The sequence below is a fragment of the Fusarium graminearum genome, chromosome 1, assembly GCF_000240135.3.
Source record: "Fusarium graminearum PH-1 chromosome 1, whole genome shotgun sequence".
NCBI classification, from domain to species: domain Eukaryota; kingdom Fungi; phylum Ascomycota; class Sordariomycetes; order Hypocreales; family Nectriaceae; genus Fusarium; species Fusarium graminearum.
This window is the reverse complement of record NC_026474.1, coordinates 7,939,265-7,962,431: the sequence shown is the minus strand read 5'-3', so window position 1 is coordinate 7,962,431 and position 23,167 is coordinate 7,939,265. Positions and strand designations below refer to the sequence as shown.

Below are 23,167 nucleotides of genomic sequence, written 5' to 3'. Positions count from 1 at the left end.
TGTGACTCTGACTGTTATTCACGATTAAACTTACTGATTAATGATGGAGCTAGTCTGACTCTTCCTGGTCAGATTGAGTGGCCGATAGAGTCATATGGCCCCATGATGGCAGCCCATTCATTAACTCAAACATGGCAGCCCTGAAGAAGCCCCTAAGCTCCAGCGCCTTACAGCTGGCAGCTGTGACAGCCCTGCCATGAATGGGCTGGCTGCCAGGGACCGGAATCTAAGGGACCTGACGGATTAACGGGGCGTGCTGGCCAATGTCAACCCCCTGTCGTTTGTGCACTAAACCCAATCTAGCCCCCAACATATGCTGAAAACTGGCCGTCCCTCTGCCTTCCACATCACAACGCCTTCAGCCGCAGTTACTCCGGGTACATTGAAACCTCACCTTACACCTGGTAACTGACACGCCCTGCAGTCCGGTGATTCCCTTCCTCCTCATATTCTCTCCCCGCGACTCTCGGATCGAACACCATTCTAGCTACTTTACGTCCGAACGACGATCGGCCCTTTAATACGCAATATCCCCCCTCGTCTCCCCCGCAACTCGACATACATCTCTCACCCTCCCCGCCCCGCGGTGACCTGTCGCAGTTTATCCTGACTTCGAGAAACGACATTTCGTCCACCCCCTAAACGCTAGTCCGACCGAAATATAAGGAGACTAGGCGGAGAAACTCATTTTGAGGGCTTCTTTCGCTAACTACACGACCGGCGCATTTCACGACGTATGATGGCAACAGAGGCTGCCGTTGATAAAGCTGCCGATGCCACTGCCTCTCAGTCCCAGCCTGTACGTTTTACCTTCTCGTTCTATTGTTCGGGCACGTCCTTAGGTTTGGTTTCGGAACGGTTTTCCAAACTTTGACTCTCTATTACTCATTTGAGCCTGCAGCCGAGCTGCAAAATGCTATGGAGCCTTACTAACACACTTCCTCATGAACTTAGGCGCCCGACGCTCACAATGTCGATCCCGTCCGCTCGAATTTGAATGGCAGTGCCGGCAACGATGATATTGAGAACAAGCATATTAGGAGTGTCGAAGATCAGCTTACCTCCGCCGATGCTAGTGCCAGCGGAGGGTCGGATACGGAGACATCGCGTGCAGATGGTTCAAAGAGCAAGGATGAAGACAAAGGGCATGGCCGCGCAGGCTCAACAGTTAAGAAACCCGCCACATTCAAGGCTGTCTCTGTCAACAAGACCTTCCTTGCGACAAAGGCTGCTGCCAATAGCGCTTCAGCCAAGGCCGCCGAGAAACAGCCTGCCGGTTCCAGTACTCCCCCGACAAGCTCAGCCACCCTATCTTCCTCGCGACCTCGACTTATAGCCAAGACGGGCAGTAGCACGCGCGACTCATCACCTCGATTCTCTGGAGGCGTTAATGGAGGGAAGCCTGGTAGTGCGCCAGATGCAAGTGCTGTTTGGAATAAGAACCGACGTATGTGGTCTTCCGACAGCTGGCTTTACCCCTGGATTTACTAACTGATATGTTAGCTGTGCCTCCCCCTGAACCTAAGAAGTTCACCGACGAGGAACTGAAGAAGTATGGTATCCATATGGCCAGTCGCTTAAACGAAGATGACGCACAAGGACAGAACAAATGGGCGGACATTGACGACGACGACGATGATTGGGCCCCTGAAGCTATCACCTGGGGTGATGGCACGAAGACGACCCTGCCTCACCCAGATGAACATCCTCCGCCACCACCCTCTGACAGTGGCTCTGTTGCATCAAAGGGAAAGACCTTGGACAAACCACGATCTCCAGCTCCTCCGATTTCCGTGAGCTCCCCACTGACCAAGTCAAGCAACCTTGCCCAAGGCAAGGGACTTGTATTGAAGAGTGGTTCTCAGGAGAAGCCAACTCTCGTTGCCAAACCTCCGGCGCCCCCGGTACCGGTAAAGTCTCCATGGGCGACTCTACCTCCCGTTGAAAAAGCTTCACCGATCCCGGAACCTGCCACTCTTGCTAGACAGCCATTCAACAAGGGCATGACGCTGCCTCCTCCCAAGGAAATTGCGGCCGATGATTTTAACCGACATGCATGGAGAGACGGCCCATCTCATGGAAACCGGGAGTTGTACAACTCTCATTCTGGGCGTTACGAACCCGTGCAAGATAACCGACGTGGTTCGATGAGAATGGAACAGCACCCTAGGAACCATCCGTCTCTGCTACAGCGACCCCCTCAACCGGATTACCCAGCCGAGCCCTCTGGTGCGTTCCAAACCAGCCGAGCCACCCAGGAACCTCCTTTTGGTAGACGACGAGGATCCTCTAATGTCAGTGGTGGAAGTGGCTCGTTTATGCAACGTATGAACAAGGGAGGCGATGGTTCGCTTCCTCCACCAGAACTTCATGATGTTCGTAGGCCGTCCTTTGTGGGCTCTGTTGATAACCCTGTGTCACCGGGCCTCCCAGCCTCAGCGCATGGCCCGCCAAGGGGTCAGCATCAGTCTAATTGGATGCCTCCTCGCGCATCTCCCAGCCCTGCTGTTGCGCAACCACACCACAGTGAGCCTCTTCCGGATCAAGTTGCTGGACCACCCCCTCCAGTTCACCCTGTGGGTGATGAGCTTGATTTCCAGAAAAAGCACATGCGAGAGCGTATTGAATTGGCCAGAAAGCGGCGATCTGAGGAAGAGGCTCGTGAGGAAGCCGAGCGCAGAGAACGCATTCAAAAGAAGTTGGATGCTATGGGACCTGCACCAGAGAAGAAGACGGAGAGGAAGGAGTCTGCAGACAAATCCGACAATGTTTCGCATCCAACACATATTCAGCAGCGAGAGGGTTCTGGAGCCTCGAACCAATCCCTTGCAGTGCAAAATGATGGCGATCATTCGCCTGCTCAACAGCAGCCACAGGATTCTGAAAGCCAGATAGCGAATTCTTCTCAAGGTCAGGGAGCTGCAGCCAGGCGCGTATCTCACAGTCAAGAAGCCAAGCCCACCGAGCTTTGGGGAGCAGCAGCGGCCTCACGACAGGATCGAGCCGTTTCGACTTGGGGCACAGGGTCACAGCCAGTGGCCCGTAATGTCTGGGGTTCCCCTAATAATGACCGAGGCCTCGGCAATGGTACTTTCAGTACGGATATCGGACGTCTGCCTTTGGACAATCGCCCGGTTTCGCAAGGGGGCAAGGGACCGGCACCCATTGCTCCCCCTAATGTTGCACAACAGCCTTCCCAAGGTCGACAACCCCCAGCGCCTATTGGTTCTGGACCTGCGCGGTACGGTTCCTCCGGTCCTCGTCCTACGCCAGGATCCGACGTGGCGAACAAATGGATCAACGCTGTCAGCGAAAACGACAAGAAGATGAGCGCCAGCCGACAAGCAGAAAGACTTGAGCGTGATCGTCAACTTGCTGAGCGCGGTCTGACTCTCGAGGAAGCCCAGCCTGTCATCAAGGACACCTGGCGTCAAGTCCATGCCCCTGGCGACGGCACACGTCGATCCGCCGACCCTCAAGATGCACAGCCCGCAGGTCCCTGGAGGACTGCTGGCGATGAAGCAACAGAGGATTTTAATAATGCTATAGGGGCTGGCGGCGCGATTGGCCCTGGAGCGACTTCTCAAGGCCGTGCTTCGCGATTCTTCCCCACAAGGGACTCTTATGACAGGATCAACGAGAACGAGCCATCGCGATCGAAATCACCAACCCCCCCACCGCCCACTATGGAAGGCCACCCAGCTTATGAGGGTAATGTACAGAGACCTCATGTATCGCTCCCTCCACCTCAGCCAGTAGTAAGACTGCCGCCATCCATGACAGCTTCGCAACCTCCTGCAAGCCGTGTGCAATTCGGCTGGGCTCAGCCACCTACCTTTAAGGATGTCGTACGAGGCCCTGTCAGCCCCAACCGTCTCCCTGTGGCAGCTGGTGAGTCTTCGCAAGAGAAATGGCAGAACCGAATCAACAGCCTGCTTGGAAGCTCGAGATCACCACCTCAGCGGTCTATTGGCGTTGATCCTGCAAGTAAGAGCGCTCTGGATCAGGTCGCCCACCATGACTCTGCTACAGTTTCTCTGCCCGGAAATAACGCCCCAACTCACTCCACCAAGGGCAGACCGTCACCCATCACCAAGCCCATGGCCGAAGAGTGTTTTGAAGAACAGGAAATGGGATCTCTTCCCCAGATCCGAATACCGCACAAAGCCCCCGAGGCCGCTTGGCAGCCAGCGTTGGCACAAAACAAGCCTTTACCTAAGAAGTTTGCGGTTCAGCCAACTGCTATGGAACCATACTACTTCGCCGCAGAAGTAGTTGGTGGCGGCAACGCCATGAGGATTCGTTTGCCCGAAATGAAGGATACTAAAATTGTCACTGTTCCTTTCTCTGCAACTAGAGGCGGTCGAGGCTCGTCAACTCGGGGTGGTCCTAGGAGTCGAGGCTCCGGTTACGAGCGACGAGGAGGCAAACGAGATGTGTCAAGTTCTCGAGGCGAGCATTCTACATCAACATCAAGCAGAGGAGGCCGCGGTAGCTACCGTGGCCGAGGCTCCGATTGGGGCCGCAACACCTCAGCTCCACTGACTACTTAGAAATGTAGCAAAAGCTGGAGGGGGCCGATTGAGACGAGTTGCACGATAGAAATGGGCCTCGCATGAAGTTGATTCTATCACATAACACGAGCAGAGCATCTTGCGTTTACCCTTTATCTGCCGATTCATGGGTCTCTTTATTCAGTACATATCCACACTCACAAACCACCACCAGTTGATGCCTCTTCCCGAAACGAGCTTCACATATAACACCTGCGCGATCACATACTGCGTGCAGGCTCCATTCATCGTTTTGGCACTTGTTATTTTCATGCTTAGGCCAAGCACGCGATACTCCCCTTTCGAGTTTTTGCTTTTCTCCTTTTATAGCAAACGGCGGTCTGTTCGTTCACATTGACAGCATGCCTGGGCGAGCTTAGCTATTAATGGAACGATGAGAACACAGAAATCAATGCTGGGGAATTTTACGAGCCCTTGAAAGGGCAACAACTACCACTATTACTACTTAGTACCTACAATAACCCAACCCAAATGAAACAACAAACGCCGTGTTCTCAATGATAGGAGGCGGCGTCTGAGTAATAAAAATACAAAGACCTGCTTTTGCTTTAGGTCGGGACTGGGTTTTCGCGATAATTGATGTGATGAAGTTTTTTTCTGTCCATTTTACTTTTTTGAATTCTTGTATGAAGGAGCTGGACCAGATGTAGTACAACCCCTGGAAACCAAACAGGCCATGATGGAACTCATGGGAACTCATGATGACGGATGGATGGTAACGATGAGAGTTTCTACGTGTTGACCGGGTCAACGGGTACATACGAGACTTGTCAAATAAATGAGTGATCAATCATACAAATTCCACAGATAGCAAGAGTCAAAGATTTGAGTGACTGTGTGCTGTGATTTAACATGCAAGCAGATAGTAACGGGATAGCTATCGGGTCCTGTCTTTGCCTTGACTGCTACCAATCCTCTTACACATAGTAGTAGTTGATCGTCAATTATAGCGAAGCTCAGCATCATGAACGATCATGTAAAGGCGACTGAGCAGAGTGCACACGCGTGATGATGAGAGCGTGTCTGACATTGCACTCAGTGACAAAACAGTTAAAAGACTAAATGACAGCTACGAGAATGCCCTTTGCTCTTTAAATATACAGTACGGTTGGCCGAGCAGTTGCTTGAGGTCATTATCCTGGTGAGTTTTATCACAAATCCCCAAAGGCTTAGAACAAAGGGGTACATAGGAGTATCATGGCCGATTGACAGCATCACTCATTCGGTTTTTATCTTTTACTGCACTTTATTTGCCTGCAACATACTGTGTATCAAGACTGACAACTTCGATCTTCTTTCTTGGACAGTGTCGATGATGAACTCATGCAACGTCTGGAGTCAGACTACACCAGTCACCCAGAGACTTACGGACTCTCCGGTGGCAGCCTCAGAGTCGCTCTTGTCTGCCTGATCTATCAGTCTCTGCGGTATTAACAAACATAGAAGCAGTTACCATACAACTGACGCCCCGTGCCAGGCATGCGACTGCGGCTTCATTACGGCAAAGTCAAGACAACTGCAGAAGAAAATGCACATGTATCAAAATATCACACAGCTTTGGGCTCCAAAAGGTCATCACAAGACCAAAGATGAAGTATCAACGAATACAATACAGCACAGACCTCACCGCCAAAGAGCCTCAATGTAATATCTTAGTATGTATCCGAAATCGACGAATAAGCGACAGACAGATCTGTAACATATGCACACCACTTGCATTGCATTCCACGAGTGTCTTGTCTCAATCCATCAGGTCTCAGGATGTTGTTCGAGACTCATCATTTATGAGCGGTGAAGATCCTGATGAGTCTCATGAGCAAAACAAGAGCCACCACGTCTATGAACAAGATGCAATAATCTCTGGTTTCGGAAGCTGTATGCAGCACTGCGGTAGCATCGCTCGCTGGAGCAGGTAAAAAGGATGTAAATATACCTCGAATGTGCATATCTGCATCTGTAATCGCATTTGTAGGCAGGCGTCCTAAAAGGGTCAGTTTGGTGATTGTGCACATGCGATGAATTGGTCAAGATGAGGCCATAGAACGAACAGGATGCCCTCCTTTGTGTTGTTGAGATGGCGGTGAGCAGAGGAGCTACAATACTACGCATATAATGATGCCCAATCATAGATGCGGACGCGCCATGTCTCACAAGAGGTTAGATTTGCGAAGATTAATTCTGGAGAGGGAGGGGGACAATTCATTTGCATGAGGCAAAGTGATGCACATGATACCTGTGCTATGAGTGAGTGGATAGACTAGGGAACTAGGATTGAGATGAGTTGACGAGGGTATTCTAAAGTTGGGGACCTGAGAAGCAACGGTCATACCCAATCGAGAAGTGTAAGCAGGAAACCAACGCGCCTCCGGCAGGCAGGGCAGGGCAGGGAGACGAGATGCAAGTCTTAACCATGGGGGATGCAGCCTCATTTTTTGTAGATCAGGGCAGATCGAACATTGCATTTTGGGGTCCATGCGTGCAGTAGTAATTATACAGAGATTCAGAGTTACATACTTAGTCACAATTGATATAGGGAGCGAAGTGAAGCGATGCTGGACATGGTAGTAATGATGACAGCGTTGCACTACGTACTATGCATGCGCTGTAAGCTTCAGCAGCACAACACAGCACATATGACAGGACATGGAAAAGATGAACTGTGTTGTATTATCTAGAAGTCCCATCTCATCAACTTGTCAGAAGTGAACTGCAGTCCAGTCCAGTCCAGTCCCGATCTTGACTTAGTAGAGACCCCGGTTGACACTCCCGTGTCTCACTTTCTACAGAAGACCAGACGGTGCTCACAAGGCAAGACAAGACAAAAGGAGAACGGACGGAAGGGATAAATTAGGCCCAATGCCAAGATCCTCTCGGCCTCATTTCCTTCATCCCCGGGACCTATATCCGTAACCTCACATTGGATGCGCGGCATGGATGCTTCAATATGCAGGCGGCTTAAAACAGAAATGCCCCCAAAGAGTCAATGCACAGCGGGAGAGGGAAACTTGACTAAAAACTTGACCCTAGGCCAGACCACATGGCTTCTAGTACTCTCTAGACTTAGTAGTTCTCTAGTTCTCCTAGGGGGGAGGGGGCCTCTCCAGTGAAAAAAAAAAAAAAAAGAGGCGCCTCACCTGAGCCATCCCAGCCCAGCCTTGTCAGTCCGTCAAAGCGCATAGCGTCCGGTGGGAGTAGTTCAAAAAGGATGACCTATCCAATGAGATACGATGTGATATATTATCGGGTAGTAACTTAACTTGTTCACTAAAACAAAAGAGAAAACAATTACTTCCAGGCTTTAAATCCCCTCCTTTGACGACTGAACTAAATCTTGAAAGGGAGAGAGATCGTCGTCTTCCCCCACGCCCCATGTCCATCTCAGCCGGTAATATCCATGAAATGGCTTGACCTTGTATGCAGACCATAACTTATCCAGAACTGCCTCTATTGGTTCTTTTGCTTCAACGTTGCTTTTTCGCAGTGTAGCAAAACTGCCGTATTTGCTTTTTCTGTGAGCGCGCTCACGCCGCCCGCCTTTTGGAGTTCACTTCTGTTTCCGTTCCAGTTTCCGAAAAATATATGGATTTAACTGTATGTATTGACTCGTGCGTAATGTCGGTCTGAGTTGCCGTGTCAGAACCTGATTCGTATCATCTAATCTTTTGATATGGGACGGTACTGTAGACATCTAGCTTTGACTATTTCTCTAGTTTCCAGGCACAGTATCCGTGTTCCCGGTTGTATTCGTCGTTTTCTGTGGTATCAAGGACTTACAGGTTCCAAGGCTGAGGATCGTCCATGATCAACCCAACTAGACTGTCAGAGTTGTTATCACGACCCAATCTTCGGCTGTAGTTGTCATTGTCTACATATGATGATCTCAGGAAAGTGCAGGTTTGATAAGCAGCTAGCTAGCCTTGACATTCTATAATATCATTATCGCCTTGTATTCCCGTAGCAATGCGTGTCAGCAACCTAGTCGACGACTTCAGCCCTTTGAAAATAACAAACGTAGTTAGAAACAAGACGATCTCGGTAAACCTACCCCTAACGTATTCTCAAAGACAAAGGGGCAGACAACTTTACGGACGGAACTCTCCGTGATGTTTGAGTTGTACTGTACGTGCGGTTGCGATAGCCAAGAATCCTATCGCAACTCAGCTCACTAGTTGAAAATCACTATTGAACCATATCTCTCTAGCAGCTCACGGTACTCTCATCAGTCCTTAATACAAAAAGATTCCACCTTTCTCCGCTTACCTTGACGATAGTTTCATACGTATTTATGCTGTAGACCAGGGGATCTACAAGATTACCGAGGAACAAAACTTAAGTGCTTTTGATATGTGTGTGTCTCGTCCAGACTCTAGATTCAGTTTCAGATCGTGTCGTTCTCCGAATTCGTAAACTTCAATACGTCATTTTGGAGAGGGTCCCTGTTTTGAAAGTGCACAAGTGATATGTATATGTATGTATGTATAGCAAATGCACGACACTTGGAGTAGGTGTGTATGATTTGCTTTTTGTTCTTCGTTGTTACGGTGTGAAAGACCCTTGTCAGCCGCCTCACTCCGTAATCCACTGCAAAGATACCCAGCTTAATACAGCTGTTAATGTCGGTAATATTCGACACATCAGAATGATACGATACGTTGCTGGTCCCGGCGATCTATTACACAGCCATGCGATAATGAACGTTTTGGTGGTTCATGGAAGAATCATTAGTCTTTAACGTTATTGGTCCGTGAACGCGACTTGGAGTCGAGCGTGTCGCTAGTACAACAAGGATCGGCCTGGCGGTACATTTGCTACAGGTTTATCGAGCAGGGACTATCGAACTCAGCTGAGGCATGAAGCAGACAGATCAGATCGGATCAGATCATTGCTTGCCATGTTGTCCAGGTCCCCGTCAGTGCTGAAGCTTCGTCATCAATCTTGGACATGTTATCAACCAGTATGAAGCGGGAGGCTGCATATGATGAACAAGGGCCAGGGCCTAGAGTCTGCCGTTCACAAAGGTAGTTGCCTAAGTACCTGGGCAAAGTATATGCTTACTAGACTAGCCAGTCCCAGGTTTGCGGTCACGCAAGCTTATTCCTTGTTAGCGGCTGCAAGGAGGCATTGTACCGATACGTTCTTGAGTCTCATTCGCTCATCATCTACGTGCATACAACTATTTTCTCTCTTGTCGGCAAGGGGAGCAATTAGAAATATGTAGCTCAGTCAATTAGCGGTTGGAGTGTCAAGAATACTTGAGAATAACAAGAGGTTGAGTGAATGGCCAACGCCGAACTGGAAGCACACCTCTTCGGGTTTGTGCAACACATGTCAATCTCTTCACTTGCTGTGCAATACATGCATACGGTACAACGTGAAGCACCTGCTGCGTGACTGGATTATGTAGGTAGGTAGCAGGGGCGTGGCGTGTATTCTGCATCGTAACACTGAGTAGCGAGCTTCTGCGGGCGGATAGATACAGTTACAGAGCAGAACTGTATGATACAGTACGGATACCCATGGACAGTGCAGGAAATAGAGCTAGGATCTGGATCTTGAAAATCATAATCATCCATCGCCCCTCCACGGGATGCTACATGTATGGTGCATGTACGACCAATCAATTTGTGCCCGGCATGGCCGACCCCAGCCGATCACAGAAAGAAAGGTACGGATACAGTGGTTAATAACTTTTCACTTTTGCTTCTTTTCTTTTTCCTTGGCCGACTGAATTGCGGGTTGAAAGCTCACCGATGAGGAGAAGTTTGGGGGGGAAGAACCCTTGCTGTTTAGTGTGCTGTACAAACAAGGTCAAGGCCAGGTCAGGCCAGGTCAGGCTAACGCTGTTGCTGTTGCTGCATTTGAATACCGAATCGTGTTGGAACTCCAGAATACAGGCAGTCAGCGGTTTCACCACCGTTGTCATTCGCCATTTACTGCTGTGCAAGGTTAATATTGGGACAGTATTCCCTTCTCATGCACGCGTAGGCCGGTAGCACAGGACTCGAGGATCGTAGGTCCAGGTCCAGGTCCAGGTTCAGGTTCAGGGTAAGATGAGAAGAAATACACATCTTGAATGGTTTCTTTCGCTGCAATACATTCGATGGGAAGTGATTGATGCACTTGAGAAAGAAAATGGATATTTCATCCAACATTTTGTTTTGTCCAAATAAAAGACACTTCAATGATAGAAAAGTAGACGCAACTGAGCATGTGTTGCGAGGAATTCCTCTTTCATGTTTGACACATTTGATCGTGATAGAATGCCAAATCTTAGGCAATGCATTGTTCATTTTCAACAAAAGCATAGTTGTAAATGCGGTAAAGATAACACAAACCGTAAAGAGATTTCATTCTTATTGCACCTTCTAATTGATACAGATTTGAGAAGGAAGGTACGTTTAACGCAAACGGACAAAGTGGAGAATGGCCTCTCTTGCCTTAACCGTATACTACTCGACTACCAACAACATCAGACTTGAAGTACGCCAACTTCCAAATACTTACAACAACAAATAATCATGCCTGAACTCTCCGAAACGCGTTGTTAACCATCCTTCACAAGATAAAAGCGACAGTCTGATACATCACCCGTGGTAGGGTGGTCGCAAACGCGTCCCCAAACGGGTCTAATAGCGAACTTCAACTTTTCAGCAAAGACTTATCAAATCATCACCATCACGGCCATTGACACAGTCGACTACCCCAAATCACCCCTTGTTGATCATAATAAGGATATTCGTCTGGGCTCCCGCGCTGGACATCAGCCTGCAACGCTGGTAATACGCCAACCATGCCGTCCCATTGGCAGCTTCACCGACACAAGCACACAATTCTTTAGAGGCGCAGCTCTGTGAGACCGCATCCACGCTGTCCAGAACGAGGGATGCCGTGCGATAGGACAAGAAAAGACGACGTTAGGGAATGTGCCAGATCTGTAATGTGCGATGTGCGATGCTTGTGCAACACGGCCTGCATGATCTCAGAGAACCACCAACCTCATCGGTGCCAGCCCTCGCTCGCTTGTTTTCCGCCTGCAATGCACCTATCCTACTCAATTCGTTGCCTCAAGATTACGACAGATCAGAAACCTGAGGCTTTGTCACTCTCCGAAAGCCACCCACGTTACTCTGCTGTGCGGATACTCAGCTCACCAGACAGATGCGCTCTTTGCTTTTTCCTCAGGTAAGAGCCCAAACATGGTAACAAGATTTTAAACTTACCGGTAACAGGATATCACATAAACTGTTCCACTATACTGTGCAACTGTCTCACTTTACTTGTTCAGGCTTTTTGCCTGGGGTCGTTGGGATTGCCTTCGGCCTGAACCGAGCAGCTGTAACAAACAATAGTGAAGTTATGCGAGACCATCGTGCAATACCATTCCCATGGGCCTTGCTATTGCCTGCGCTCAGATAGAGGGTGATCGAATGCACAACATAATTCTCTTCGCTGGCCCCCATACAATCGAAGCATAGCTACAGAAGCCATGCACGCGGTCAAACACCCTTTGGCTGTTCTGTTTCATGTTCCACTGCAATTCGCAGCTGATACTCAAAGAACCTCTGCTCGAGCTTGTTGCAGCAAGCCTATTATCGACACTGATGTCGCAGAATAAAATGTGGCGGCCAATGTCTGATACCAACGGCTTGACTTGATTATTTCTATTCACTCAACGTTCAGCAGGCTCCGTTGAGTCTATCGTGTATTCAATTGGTCTATTCGCCAGAACGTTCGCTGAGACATGCACGTGTCGAGTCCCTGCAACAGACTCTGAATGTCTAACCCTGGCTGTCGGGATGGTCTCAAGTGACCACCACATACAAATCTCAACACTTTAAGCTGATCTCGCCGAATATGCTTTTATTAGAGAAGTGGTGGACGTCTAGGACAAGAGACCTCTTCTGGCATACTGGGAATGGAGAATGGTGCGACTGGGTGCGGGTAGACAAGTACATCTGTGAACACTTGCTGAAGATGTCTTACAGGCTACTGTGCAACAGCTGTCAAGCGAAGCAATGAGCGACAGCTCACATTGACTTGTGAACTCGCCCACCCCGGTCTGCTCGACACATCGAGGCCCCTTAGCCAACCTATTCAGCATATGAACCACGAGAACAAGGCGGGGTAACATAACGAGATGTGTTTCGCCTCCACGAGTGTCGAGTTGAACAGATTACTTCCTGGTTTTGCTTCGGGTAACCGCTTCATCTCGTCAAAACCCAAGCCAGAGGTTTGGATCGAGCTATCCATAATCACACTGACGGACTTTTGCCACACTACGCTGCCTTCCTAAGCACCCATCTGGACAATATCATTGACAATTCTATTTGAGCACCCGGCATGATGTTGCACCGAAATATACGCATTGGAGCTTTCAAGTCTCTTCATTGACCGACGAGATTCGGCCTCCAAGGTGTGGTGGGGAGACTATGCAGGGAATAATGCGCTAATCAATTTCAATCTTTACTTTCTCGAAAGGGTTGTGACAAAATCCAAAGGCCCTCTATCGAGAGACCCGGACGAGCTGTGATCCAATCCATGGATTGGAACATGTTCACCAAAAACTTTATGCTGTAGGGCGGTTCTCTCAAGAGCGGCCCGCGCGCCATCTTTTTTCGCTAGCATCCCAATTGCAACGCTGCAGGATCTCAGAACCCAGTCACTCCTGGTCGCTTGGTCGATCAGCAGGCCCGAGCTAAATGTTACCATGGACGATCCCTACAACTGCTGGTACACCCCTGAAGAGAGGATCCCGGCCCCCTGTGCAGATCGCACGTCCGCACCTCCTCTCAGGGCCCGACTTGTCTTTTGCCCAGGAAGCTCATACTGTGAGTGAGTTCTGATAAACCTTTGGCACAATATGCAGTGCGATATTCCCTTGGCTTTCCCGTTGAATGTCTGGGAGTCCTTCAAGAGCCGAGGTGGCGTTCTCTCTCAAGTGTTCTGTTCAACCAAACCCCGGAAGTATCATCAATCATGACCCACCCCTAGCAACTGGCGTACCAAGTGGTTGGGGAAGGCAATACTGCCCTGTACGCGCCTGTTCTTCACCACTGGAGGCCTGTTTTTCTGAGCACCGAGTTCCTCTTTGGCTGCTCGGGTAGAGCCATGAAAGGTTCGCAAGTCACTCCGACTTCTTATCAGATGTTTAGCTAGACACTGAGTACATGGCTCGTACAGAATATCCTTGTCCGTATCTCTGCGCTGCTTGACGACAGGCACGGTCAGTCATGCAATCGCATTCATATATGCAAATTGCTTTGATGGGAACACAAGGCCATTACCTTCTGGTAAAAGAAACAACGATGTCATATAAGATCACCGGCACTCCCGTTTGAATATCAATGCACATCTTTCGAACCGATCAAAGGAACAGCGCGTCGAGGATCCCGATATAAACGCTTCAATTCAATCACGAAGCCCGCTCTATCGACTCGCTCCCTCGCATCGAGCCCGGCCGTGTCAGGACCCCTCGCGTGTGTCAGTGCAGATCGAGACAAGGCACATTGAACCCAGGAATACTGGAGGCTCGGACTTGGAGTTACCAGAATCTACCAAATTAAGGTATGCTTATAATAACCTCATGTTTTAGTGTTGTCCGTTCGCTCTCTGGGCTTTCCCCCTTCACGTCTCCGCTTCGATCTGTACCAAAAACACTTATCTATTTCCCATACCCTTATTCCTTGCCCGAGAGTTGACGGCGGTGGCGTCTTGATGCGTAGCCAAATTTGTTGACTGCGAGGGGTTCTGCCCCAGTGTGAGAAACTTCAATAACCTGCAACCCGTGTGCGCCCGTTCTCCCTTGCTTATTGTTATTGTTACTTTTGGTCTTTCCCCATGCCTTATTCCAAGTGAGAGTGCATTGCACAAAGACTGTACTGGGCGTTGGATTCTTTACTACTCATTTGTGAAGCCTCGAGTCGTTGTCGTGGAAGGATGCCTGGGTGCCAGCATTGGCCAAGAGGTTACTCACAGGCGTGACAAAAAAAAAAAAAAAGCAACGGAAGACAGACTAATTGAAATGCAGTTGACAGATTTGACTCAAAAGAGTGCCGGCAAGGCGATCATTGATCATCCTACGACATCAGACCGGGATCATATTTTGATTAGCCTTGATCCTTGTTCAGCGTCACGGAACTCCAGCACTCCCGGGAGCCAGTATCAAGCCTGTTTCGGCTTTTCTGACGATTACACGCCTGTTCTGAGCTACTGGGGCATCTTCACCTTGGCGAAGCGACTGAAGTGGTGCCCTACAAAGTTGGGTCGTTGACGCGAATACGGCCAATTGACGTATGTGGTGGTCGTTTGACATTGACAAGTTATTCTTTCCGCAAACTTTTGTTGGAGACCGAGCTGAACAGCGAGCTCCATCGCAATCTCGCTGTACGGTGATCTGGAATTTCGGTAGTTCGGTACCCGAAGATCTCCTTTTCGGCCTTGCTTTTGTAGGTGAGTGCGACTTTGTTCTGAAGCCCTTCTGCACATGCATTTGCATATATACCTTGCCTGGCCTGGTGCCGGACAGGACATTCTTTACACAAGCCGGAGAAGAATTGAGATTGGTCTGGCTTGGCCTGGCCTGTGCAGTAGTACAGGGCAAGCAAGGTACCCCGACAGCTCTCATTAGAGGACCTTTCAAAAGAGAAAACAAATGGAGACGGGAAGACGGGAGCGGACCCAGTACGGTTAGAACCGCACCTTTCTTGGACAGGACCCTCACTTAGGCCTTGACTCCCTCGAGTTCTAGGACTGTTACTGGGTAGAGCTCTTCTGCCCTTGGAACGATCTTGGCTTGCCCTGGATATCCAGCTGATGCCGCCTACGCCGTGCACTACGCACTACCGACACCCCTGTACAACCACTATTGATCCCCTCGTCGAAACTTAACCAATCACTAGCTCAAATGGTTAACGACACACCCTTCCTAGGCCTTCCGATTGACTACCGCACACACATTACGCACACATCCATATTGCTCAGGCACGTATACAAACCATTCTTTTTTTATTATTTTATTTTTCTCACTCGGGCTTTCAAATCATTCCCTTTTCTTTTTTCGGTGCGCTCCAGCTGAGCCGGGCCATGTTACCAAGAAAGATGCCCACATGAGGCTAGCATGCCTCTTTTCCTCACTTCTGATTCCTGTTCCCAAGCCTCTCACGAATGGTCTGTAACGTCTCGTCAAAGAGGGGTGTAACATTGTTTCTCATAGTCCTTTCTGCCATGAATTTGTGGTGTCTATCTATTACCACCTTTCTCGGTAAATGGCTGGCTGGCTGGGCCTTGAAGACTTCGGGATGTGTGTGGGTAAATGGTAAAGGAGCAGAGATGTTGTTTGTGTAGCAGATGATGAAGCTTTTCTTTCAGTCTTCAAGTCATGCTTCCTGCGGATGGGTTAGCACCTGGCACACAGAAACAACTTAGACCAAGCTTCTCCACCATTTCCCGAACCCATGATGCCTCTCCCCACCAGTTGACGCTGCCGTCACCCTTGCAGGAGGCTTTGAGACACTCGAGGATCTGGCATAACGGCCAAGGTGGTTGATTCCTAGCCTCCGCAAATGCCATATCCTTGACCTTTCCCTCAAGCATTGCGCTTACCCTGCCTTGTCTAGCCCCATGTGCCATGCACTGCGCTGCGAGGACAACGCTATTGCTATCTGACTTCGAATGTATCCATCCGTATGCTCATTCATTTCTATTCCCTCCCCTCCGAGTTACTTTTTAGATAGGCGAGTGGGGTGGGATCGTCAGGCAAGGGTCGCCCAGACTCGACTTGACAATGTCCAAGGCCAAAAGTAGCCAGGCCACGCACCATTCTCTCTCCCTCCCTTACCCTGTCACTTCGTCTCCATTTCTCCCCTAGCTAAGGCTTTCTTCATCTTTATTGGTTTCTTGAAAAGGAAGGGATGGAATAGATACATACATCAGTCCATGAGCTCTAGCTACTGGTTTTATTTCGCCCTTTCTTCCTCGCCTCCCTGCCCTTTGGTCGAGTACCTTCCCAAGAAACATCTGAATCACCACTATCTTCCCTGGACGCAGGGCAAATATCTTGCATACACGGGCCACTCCCAAAGGAAATGCTCTTTCGTACTTGGTCTCCCTCATCTCCCACAGACACTCACATCAACATTCACGACCAACCCTTCGTTTCTCCAAGTTCAAACCGACTCACTTACCCGCGTTGAATCAGTTACCCGTTTGTCTGTCTTTCCTTTCTAGTTCCAGATCCATAGATTCTCGGGATCTTGCGAGCCTTACACTATTAAGCATCAGGTATAGAAGCTGTACTGACCATAACAGACTCAAGCGCCCTTGCAGTTGAACCACCTGTACAACGGCTTTGGAGGCACAAGCTTGACCCTTAGTCTCAGCTTTTTCGTGCTCTTTACACATTGAATCAATTCTGCAAGGTACGAAGTTCATTGTAATGAGAATCAGTCTTGAAGCCCAGTAACCTGTGTGGCAAAACAACGCCATCGTTGCTCCTCCTGTACAAGAACGTAACCTAACAACGGTTTCCAGGATCCTCCCAACATCCAACATTCTTCAGACGCAATCTCGCATGTCTACATGATCTTTTGTTTATTATTGTTTCTCGGCTTGTTGATTCAAATCTGCCACGCGTACCTGAGAACCTCTTCCCGCGTCAACAAGTTCACTTCCCCAGCTTGTACCATTCTCCCTTTATCCACGAAGGTATCCGCTTCCCAGACAACAGATTCCGCCCTTTCCTTGGAATGCAAGTGTCTCTGAGCTGGACCGGAACCCACGATTACCCCTCTCAGCTTCGCCAGTAGGATCCCCGCCATCCACTTCATCTGTTTCAAAGCGCCACGTCCAGCACGCAAAAGCAATACAAGGGAGAGCTTGACCGACAATACTAATCATTCAACAACATCACTACTGCATGCCACCGCATACCCTGTGCTAGATCAAATCTCCGAAAGTCAACAGTCGCGCAGCGATCACTATCTTGGTCGACCCAGACCCGCTGCATAAGACCTCGACGAGACCTGGTCTTAACTACGACTGCGACCACTTTCTCTCCAAGACAGCTGCACTACATTCTCAACTCTCCTCCCTGAACAGACCCATTCCCAATCTCCCTCCTTGCCAGCTTGGATGTCTACTTCCAAGTTCCAGTGTCCTCCCTATAAGCTTTTCGAGGTGAGTCGAAACCCAGACCCTGTTCTGATATTCCCGTGACTCGAAGGATCTCTTTTGTTCCTCATCGCCGCCCATAAACCCGCACAGCGTTTCTCTTTCTGTCTTCTCCATAGACATCGCTTGTCTTTCAACAAGCTCTTCGTCTCTAGTGCTTCGAGACTTGGACACTGACATCAACATCTTCTAGCCCGACTACCACCCGCAAAAGCCAATCATTGTCGGAGTCGACGACAGACTTGAATCGCCTGACACCATAGCGCTTCGCTACGAAGAAGCTGCACGAGCAGAAAACGGAGGAGGAGACCTAAGAGGGGACTCCCCTCCTAGGCTTTTGGAGATGGCAACCTACACTAAGGCCCAGCTGCCTTCTATGCATGGTAAGTTGGAGCTCTGTCGTGGGAAGCTCCGTGATTTTGGAGTGTTAGCACTGGGTCTGGCTCACTGTTTGGCTAACTTGGAACAGCTGGATACGATGTGGCACGATACCAAGATGCGAGTTATGAACAATACCCAGCACAGAATTACCCAACTCAGCAACAGTCCGACAAGTTTGCCCAGCTGAACCAGCAATCTTTTGCTTCCAACAATGCGGCTGTGGCATATGGCATGGCCCCTAGTATGGCAACACCAAATGTTCTATCATGTCAACCGCCAACAGGTGTATTTGGAACCAAGGTTTATGTCAAGCTTTCATCCCAGTACGACTTATTTTTGCTATCGACGCCGATGCCAACGTGGTCTCTGTTGTTTGGGTCAGAAAAGTGCTCTGTTCAAGACGTCTCCCGAGACATGCAAGACAGCACAGGCTTCATTTACAGTTGCAGCGGAGACGCACCCCAATTTCTGGTCACAAACTGCGCAAGCAGCAATGTGCCACTGTCACTCGTTCTTGATGGTCCTTCAGGAGAGGAAATTTCTCGCGTTCCCGTTGGTACTTTTCAGTATCTTGAAGGGTCGGGGGATGACATCACGAGGTCAACCAAGATGCCTAAGCATGAGGACACGGCACCTGCTCCTAGTATGGATCAGCCGAGTACCTCACCTAAAGGCGAACCTCAACTATCAGCAGAGTCTGGTACAAATACCTATGAATATCCACCGCAGCAAGGACAATATGCTAGTGCATTCCCGCAAGCAAACAACGAAATGATTAGCACTTACAGCAGAAGCACGAGCTTCACAGACCCTCACTATCACCGCCGCCCTACGGCAGGATGGAGCCCTTATCCGAGTACGCTCGGAAGCACAGGTCGGGGACCATCAGGACTCGATGCTTCACTGGTAGGACGTCCGCCCTTGACGCCTCTGGGCATGTCCTCGCCATCTCACCCTAGTGGCGCCCCTCAACTGGTTCGAACTAGCACTATTGCTGCCAACCCTGGCAACAACTCTAACTACCACCCTATCTCACTTTACTCTGGCAAAGCCATTCTCAAGATTTCCGGTAAGCTGGAAACAATGGCCGAGAACTGGACTTCAGAGGAGTGGGCCAATCGCCGCCGGATTGTCCTCTTCCGTAAGACACAAAAAGGATCAACCGTCAATGCCACCTGCCAGTCGGTAAGCGTCAATGACCGACCACCCAACAGTATCTGCATTTCTTGCATATGGTGGGCTGAGAAGGGCGAATGCTATGTCACATCGGTCGACACTATCTATCTTCTGGAGCAACTCGTTGCCGCGCCAGCCCGTTTCAGTGTCGAGGAGAAGAACCGTATTCGTCGAAACTTGGAAGGATTCCACCCCCAGACCGTGTCCAAGGCCAAGCCCGACAGCGAGGAGTTTTTCAAGATCATCATGGGCTTCCCCAACCCCAAACCCCGCAATATCGAGAAGGACGTCAAGGTGTTTCCCTGGAAGATTCTTGAGTCTGCTCTCAAGAAGATCATTGGAAAGTATAGCGTTAGTCCCAGCAGCACTGTAGCGCCGCCCAGCATGATCAGCCACCCCAATGGCCACTATGCACCTTTGCCAACGCCTCCAGGGCAAAGCATGGCCCCAACACACCCTGACCCCCATACGCAGTATTCTCTCCCTCAACACCACGACTCAATACCATCACCGCGATCACTTTCTGGGTCTCAGCCCAGTTGGACACCATACACAACAGCCCCTCCAGGTTACTCGGCGGCCTCTCGTACACTGAGTCCTGGACTTCGCCACCACAGCCCTCAACAGCCGCCTCTACGTATCAACACAACGCCTTTACCAGCAGTATCGAGCTATGATAGCCGAGGCGGATATGGTGCAAGTGGTTTACACACTCCGCTGAGCCATCATCCACCAACCGCGACACCTCCACGATGGGACCCTACGCCTGCAACATACCCTGAGGGCTATCCCAGTCTAACATCACAAACCGCCCAGCCAGTTTACGGGGCAACAAGCTATGGTGAACCGGCACCCAGAGTATGAAAGGCTGTGGCGCTTTGTCGCCCAGGTCATATCGGATGACCACTGGATGCTCGTGTTGTGTTGGGAGGTTGTATTGGGCAGCCTCGTGAACATGGTGAAAGGGTCGTGGGGAAGAGTCAGGTGTTGTGGCGCATACCAATGACAGACGCAGGCCAGGCACCATGTTCAGATGAAGCAGCCCTTTCAGCTCCATGTTTGCTTCAATGCTTCCGTTGATGATGGCGCCATTGGACGTGCAGCAACGATGATGCTCGAGGCGCCGCACCCTGTCTTGAGCTTTCCAACGATATTGGTGAAAGGATCAACGGGTCGGGCCCTTTTCCTTCGGGGATTATCGCAACTCTTTGACTCACTCTTTTTCTAGCGCGTGGGCAAGAGTGGTCATGCGGACAGAGTACGGGGACTTTACAGTATCATTTCACCACCCCTCCCTCCCCTCGGTCAATAGGAGCTAGCTGTCTAGGGCCCAACCATGACTTGGCGGGTAGATCCGTCGAGCGCGAAGCAGGGATCACCTGTCGGCCTACCCAATCACGCGACACCACCACCAACAACCATACGCCACCTACACTACACTATCTTGAGCTTGCCTACGACGTTTCTAGGCGTCCTTCTCCACGTACGGTATAGACTTGTCACCTATTTTTTTTTATTATGTCTTCTCTTATCTCTATGGTTATGCGTTTGTTATTGGGTCTACACGATAGAGACTTTGGTTGCTTTTTGTTTTTGTCAATGTTTACAGGATAGATGGGATGACCTGACCTGGTTTATGGATACGAAGGGATGTCAGGAGACTTTTACGCGGGTCCCTTATTATTTACGAGTTTAACACCCTAGCCGCTGGGATATATCTGGTTTTGGATGGATTTTGATCAATAGGCATTATACCCTCTGTGTGCATTCAGATGTCATTGTTTCTCTATGGCTCTCTTCATCTTTCCCACACCGGTTTCAGCATTTGTAGACAGGCAGGCGTTGTTCTTTTGCATATGGGCTAGGGAAACAGAGGAATGCAAATCATTTTTGCAGGCAAATTACCACTAGAATAGCGGATAATTATAATCTTGGAAACTCATCAAGCATGACGCTATCATTCCGATGGAGACGTTGCCATGCGAGCAGATGATATGGGCATTTTGTTGCTGGGTGACTCGCGTTATTGATCATTGTTGGTAGCTAGTGGTGCTATCAAGAAACGTTGCGAGGCATGCACAGAGATTGCGCGTGCCGACTGTCACAAGGTCCCTGCATTAGAGTCAGAGTCATTATATTCAAGGATGGAGGAGATATGATGACTCAAGAACCAGTCAGGGTATCAGAAAAGTTGGCTGCTAGAAGCAAAAGAGACGAGTCAGTTTAAACTAGACTTTTAGGCTATTAATCTTTTATACTACTTTAAAGCTTAGAGGTCAACGTTACTGCTAAGCTACGGAATCGTTTCGAGTCCCTAGTCCTTCCTTACTGGCGCGCTATGCTGGTAGTGTTGTATTGCATTGCATATCGTATGTATGGGTCTAGCGCCTGTTGTGGTACCGTTCAACGGCTTGTCGTTGAGATAGACCGGCCGTTGGACTAGATGAACTTTGAACTGCATGTCTTTTACGTCGTTGGTTACTTTGCTAGCTTGGCTGTGTCTAGACCGAGCGATGTATCGTAAATGTTTCATGTTTGAATGCTATTCTTGATGATCTCTGCGAGCGAGCTGGTCCACTTGGACGCCGTCCAGGGATTGAGCTGCAGATATATATCAGGTAAATAGAACCAAAGTTCAGGCATGGGGGATGTGTGCATAGCCTGGCTTTGTGTGTCTAGATCCTTGAAGCCCTCACATCCATATCGTCATAATCAATACCACCCCAGCCGCTTGCATCTTGAGAACCGGTTTTATCACGATGAATATTGAGGAAGAACGCTTGCCGCAGTTGCCAGAAGAGAGGGCACCGTATCCATGAACGAACGAAAGAACCCTGCAGATTACGTTCTGGTTTGATGATGTTAGCTAGCCCCCGGTGTTCTTTTTTAAATCTCCGGAGCAGTTTTTCCTGCCTCACTCTGTGTTGTTACTCCCAACATATGGAGCTGTCTGCAAAGCAGCATTTGTATGTGAGGGACAGTGCCAATATGGGCTTTACAGATGTTGTGTTAGGCTTGGGGCGTAGCCCTGCTGACAATGAGGAGGAAGAGGTCGAATTAGCATACAATAGAAGCATATCTTTAAGTATATGTTTTAGGTAATAAAATTTTCTTGAAATGAACGTGAGCCACTATTGTGTTGGTTAATGTTAGGGCCTTGCAACGCGGGTGTATAAAACAGTGTGTGTTAGTATTGGCATATGGAGCTTATAAAGAGTAACCATAATGCAATAAAGACAGTGGAGGAAAATAGAACAGCGATAACGTTGATAGTATTACGATGAATCACAGTAGTGTATGTGAGGAGCAAGGCCATGCAAACTCGTACTTGCGAGCAAGCTCTGCATAGTTCGCACGACATTCAACAAATGTGATCGACAATAAGCTGCATATACAAGCCCTCGACTATCATGCTGCAACATTTAAAGCAAGGAGCTTTAGCGGGCCCAAAAGGATGCCGAATGGATGCTAGAGCTGGCTCCAAGATTACCAGATATAAGAGATCCTTTACTCCATAAAACTGCGATATACTCACCATAACATGGTTACTTGCGACTTGGTAAGATATTGTGTCTCTAGAAGAAGTACAACTCCTGAGGCTACCTCATGTATACTTGCGAGTGCATAGTTTGCACGACGTTCAACAAATGCGATGGATAACAAGCTGCATAGACAAGCCCTCGAATATCGTGCTGCAACTTTTGAAGTTATCGAGGAGCTTGAGTGGTTCCAATTGAATAGCCCCTCGACGCGTCAGGGCGCGTCTCCCGTGTTAAGTGGTGCGCCTTCCCAGGATAACCCCACAGCGCCCGTGCCTTTGCCCCGGCAACTAAAACCTCCCCCTCGAATACCTACGGACTACTCGATAC

General features: G+C 49.4%; 4 protein-coding genes across 4 annotated transcripts; 3 read left to right on the top strand and 1 right to left on the bottom strand.

Moving 5' to 3' along the window:
- Positions 1 to 739: 739 nt before the first annotated feature.
- On the top strand, positions 740 to 4,553 carry FGSG_02472 (uncharacterized protein; the record flags this gene model as incomplete). The annotated part of the gene is made up of 3 exons (XM_011320098.1): positions 740 to 799; positions 955 to 1,447; positions 1,504 to 4,553. 3 exons carry the CDS (start codon positions 740 to 742, stop codon positions 4,551 to 4,553), a joined length of 3,603 nt encoding a protein of 1,200 aa, XP_011318400.1.
- Positions 4,554 to 6,352: 1,799 nt separating this feature from the next.
- FGSG_12146 (uncharacterized protein) lies at positions 6,353 to 7,003 on the bottom strand (the record flags this gene model as incomplete). The annotated part of the gene is made up of 2 exons (XM_011320097.1): positions 6,353 to 6,555; positions 6,808 to 7,003. 2 exons carry the CDS (start codon positions 7,001 to 7,003, stop codon positions 6,353 to 6,355), a joined length of 399 nt encoding a protein of 132 aa, XP_011318399.1.
- Positions 7,004 to 10,207: 3,204 nt separating this feature from the next.
- Positions 10,208 to 11,428, top strand: FGSG_12145 (uncharacterized protein; the record flags this gene model as incomplete). Its single annotated transcript, XM_011320096.1, has 4 exons — positions 10,208 to 10,239; positions 10,560 to 10,619; positions 10,953 to 10,966; positions 11,226 to 11,428. 4 exons carry the CDS (start codon positions 10,208 to 10,210, stop codon positions 11,426 to 11,428), a joined length of 309 nt encoding a protein of 102 aa, XP_011318398.1.
- Positions 11,429 to 17,702: 6,274 nt separating this feature from the next.
- FGSG_02471 (uncharacterized protein) lies at positions 17,703 to 20,162 on the top strand (the record flags this gene model as incomplete). Its single annotated transcript, XM_011320095.1, has 3 exons — positions 17,703 to 17,747; positions 17,935 to 18,124; positions 18,211 to 20,162. The coding sequence occupies 3 exons, from the start codon at positions 17,703 to 17,705 to the stop codon at positions 20,160 to 20,162; spliced, it is 2,187 nt and encodes a 728-aa protein (XP_011318397.1).
- Between the last annotated feature and the right edge of the window lie 3,005 nt (positions 20,163 to 23,167).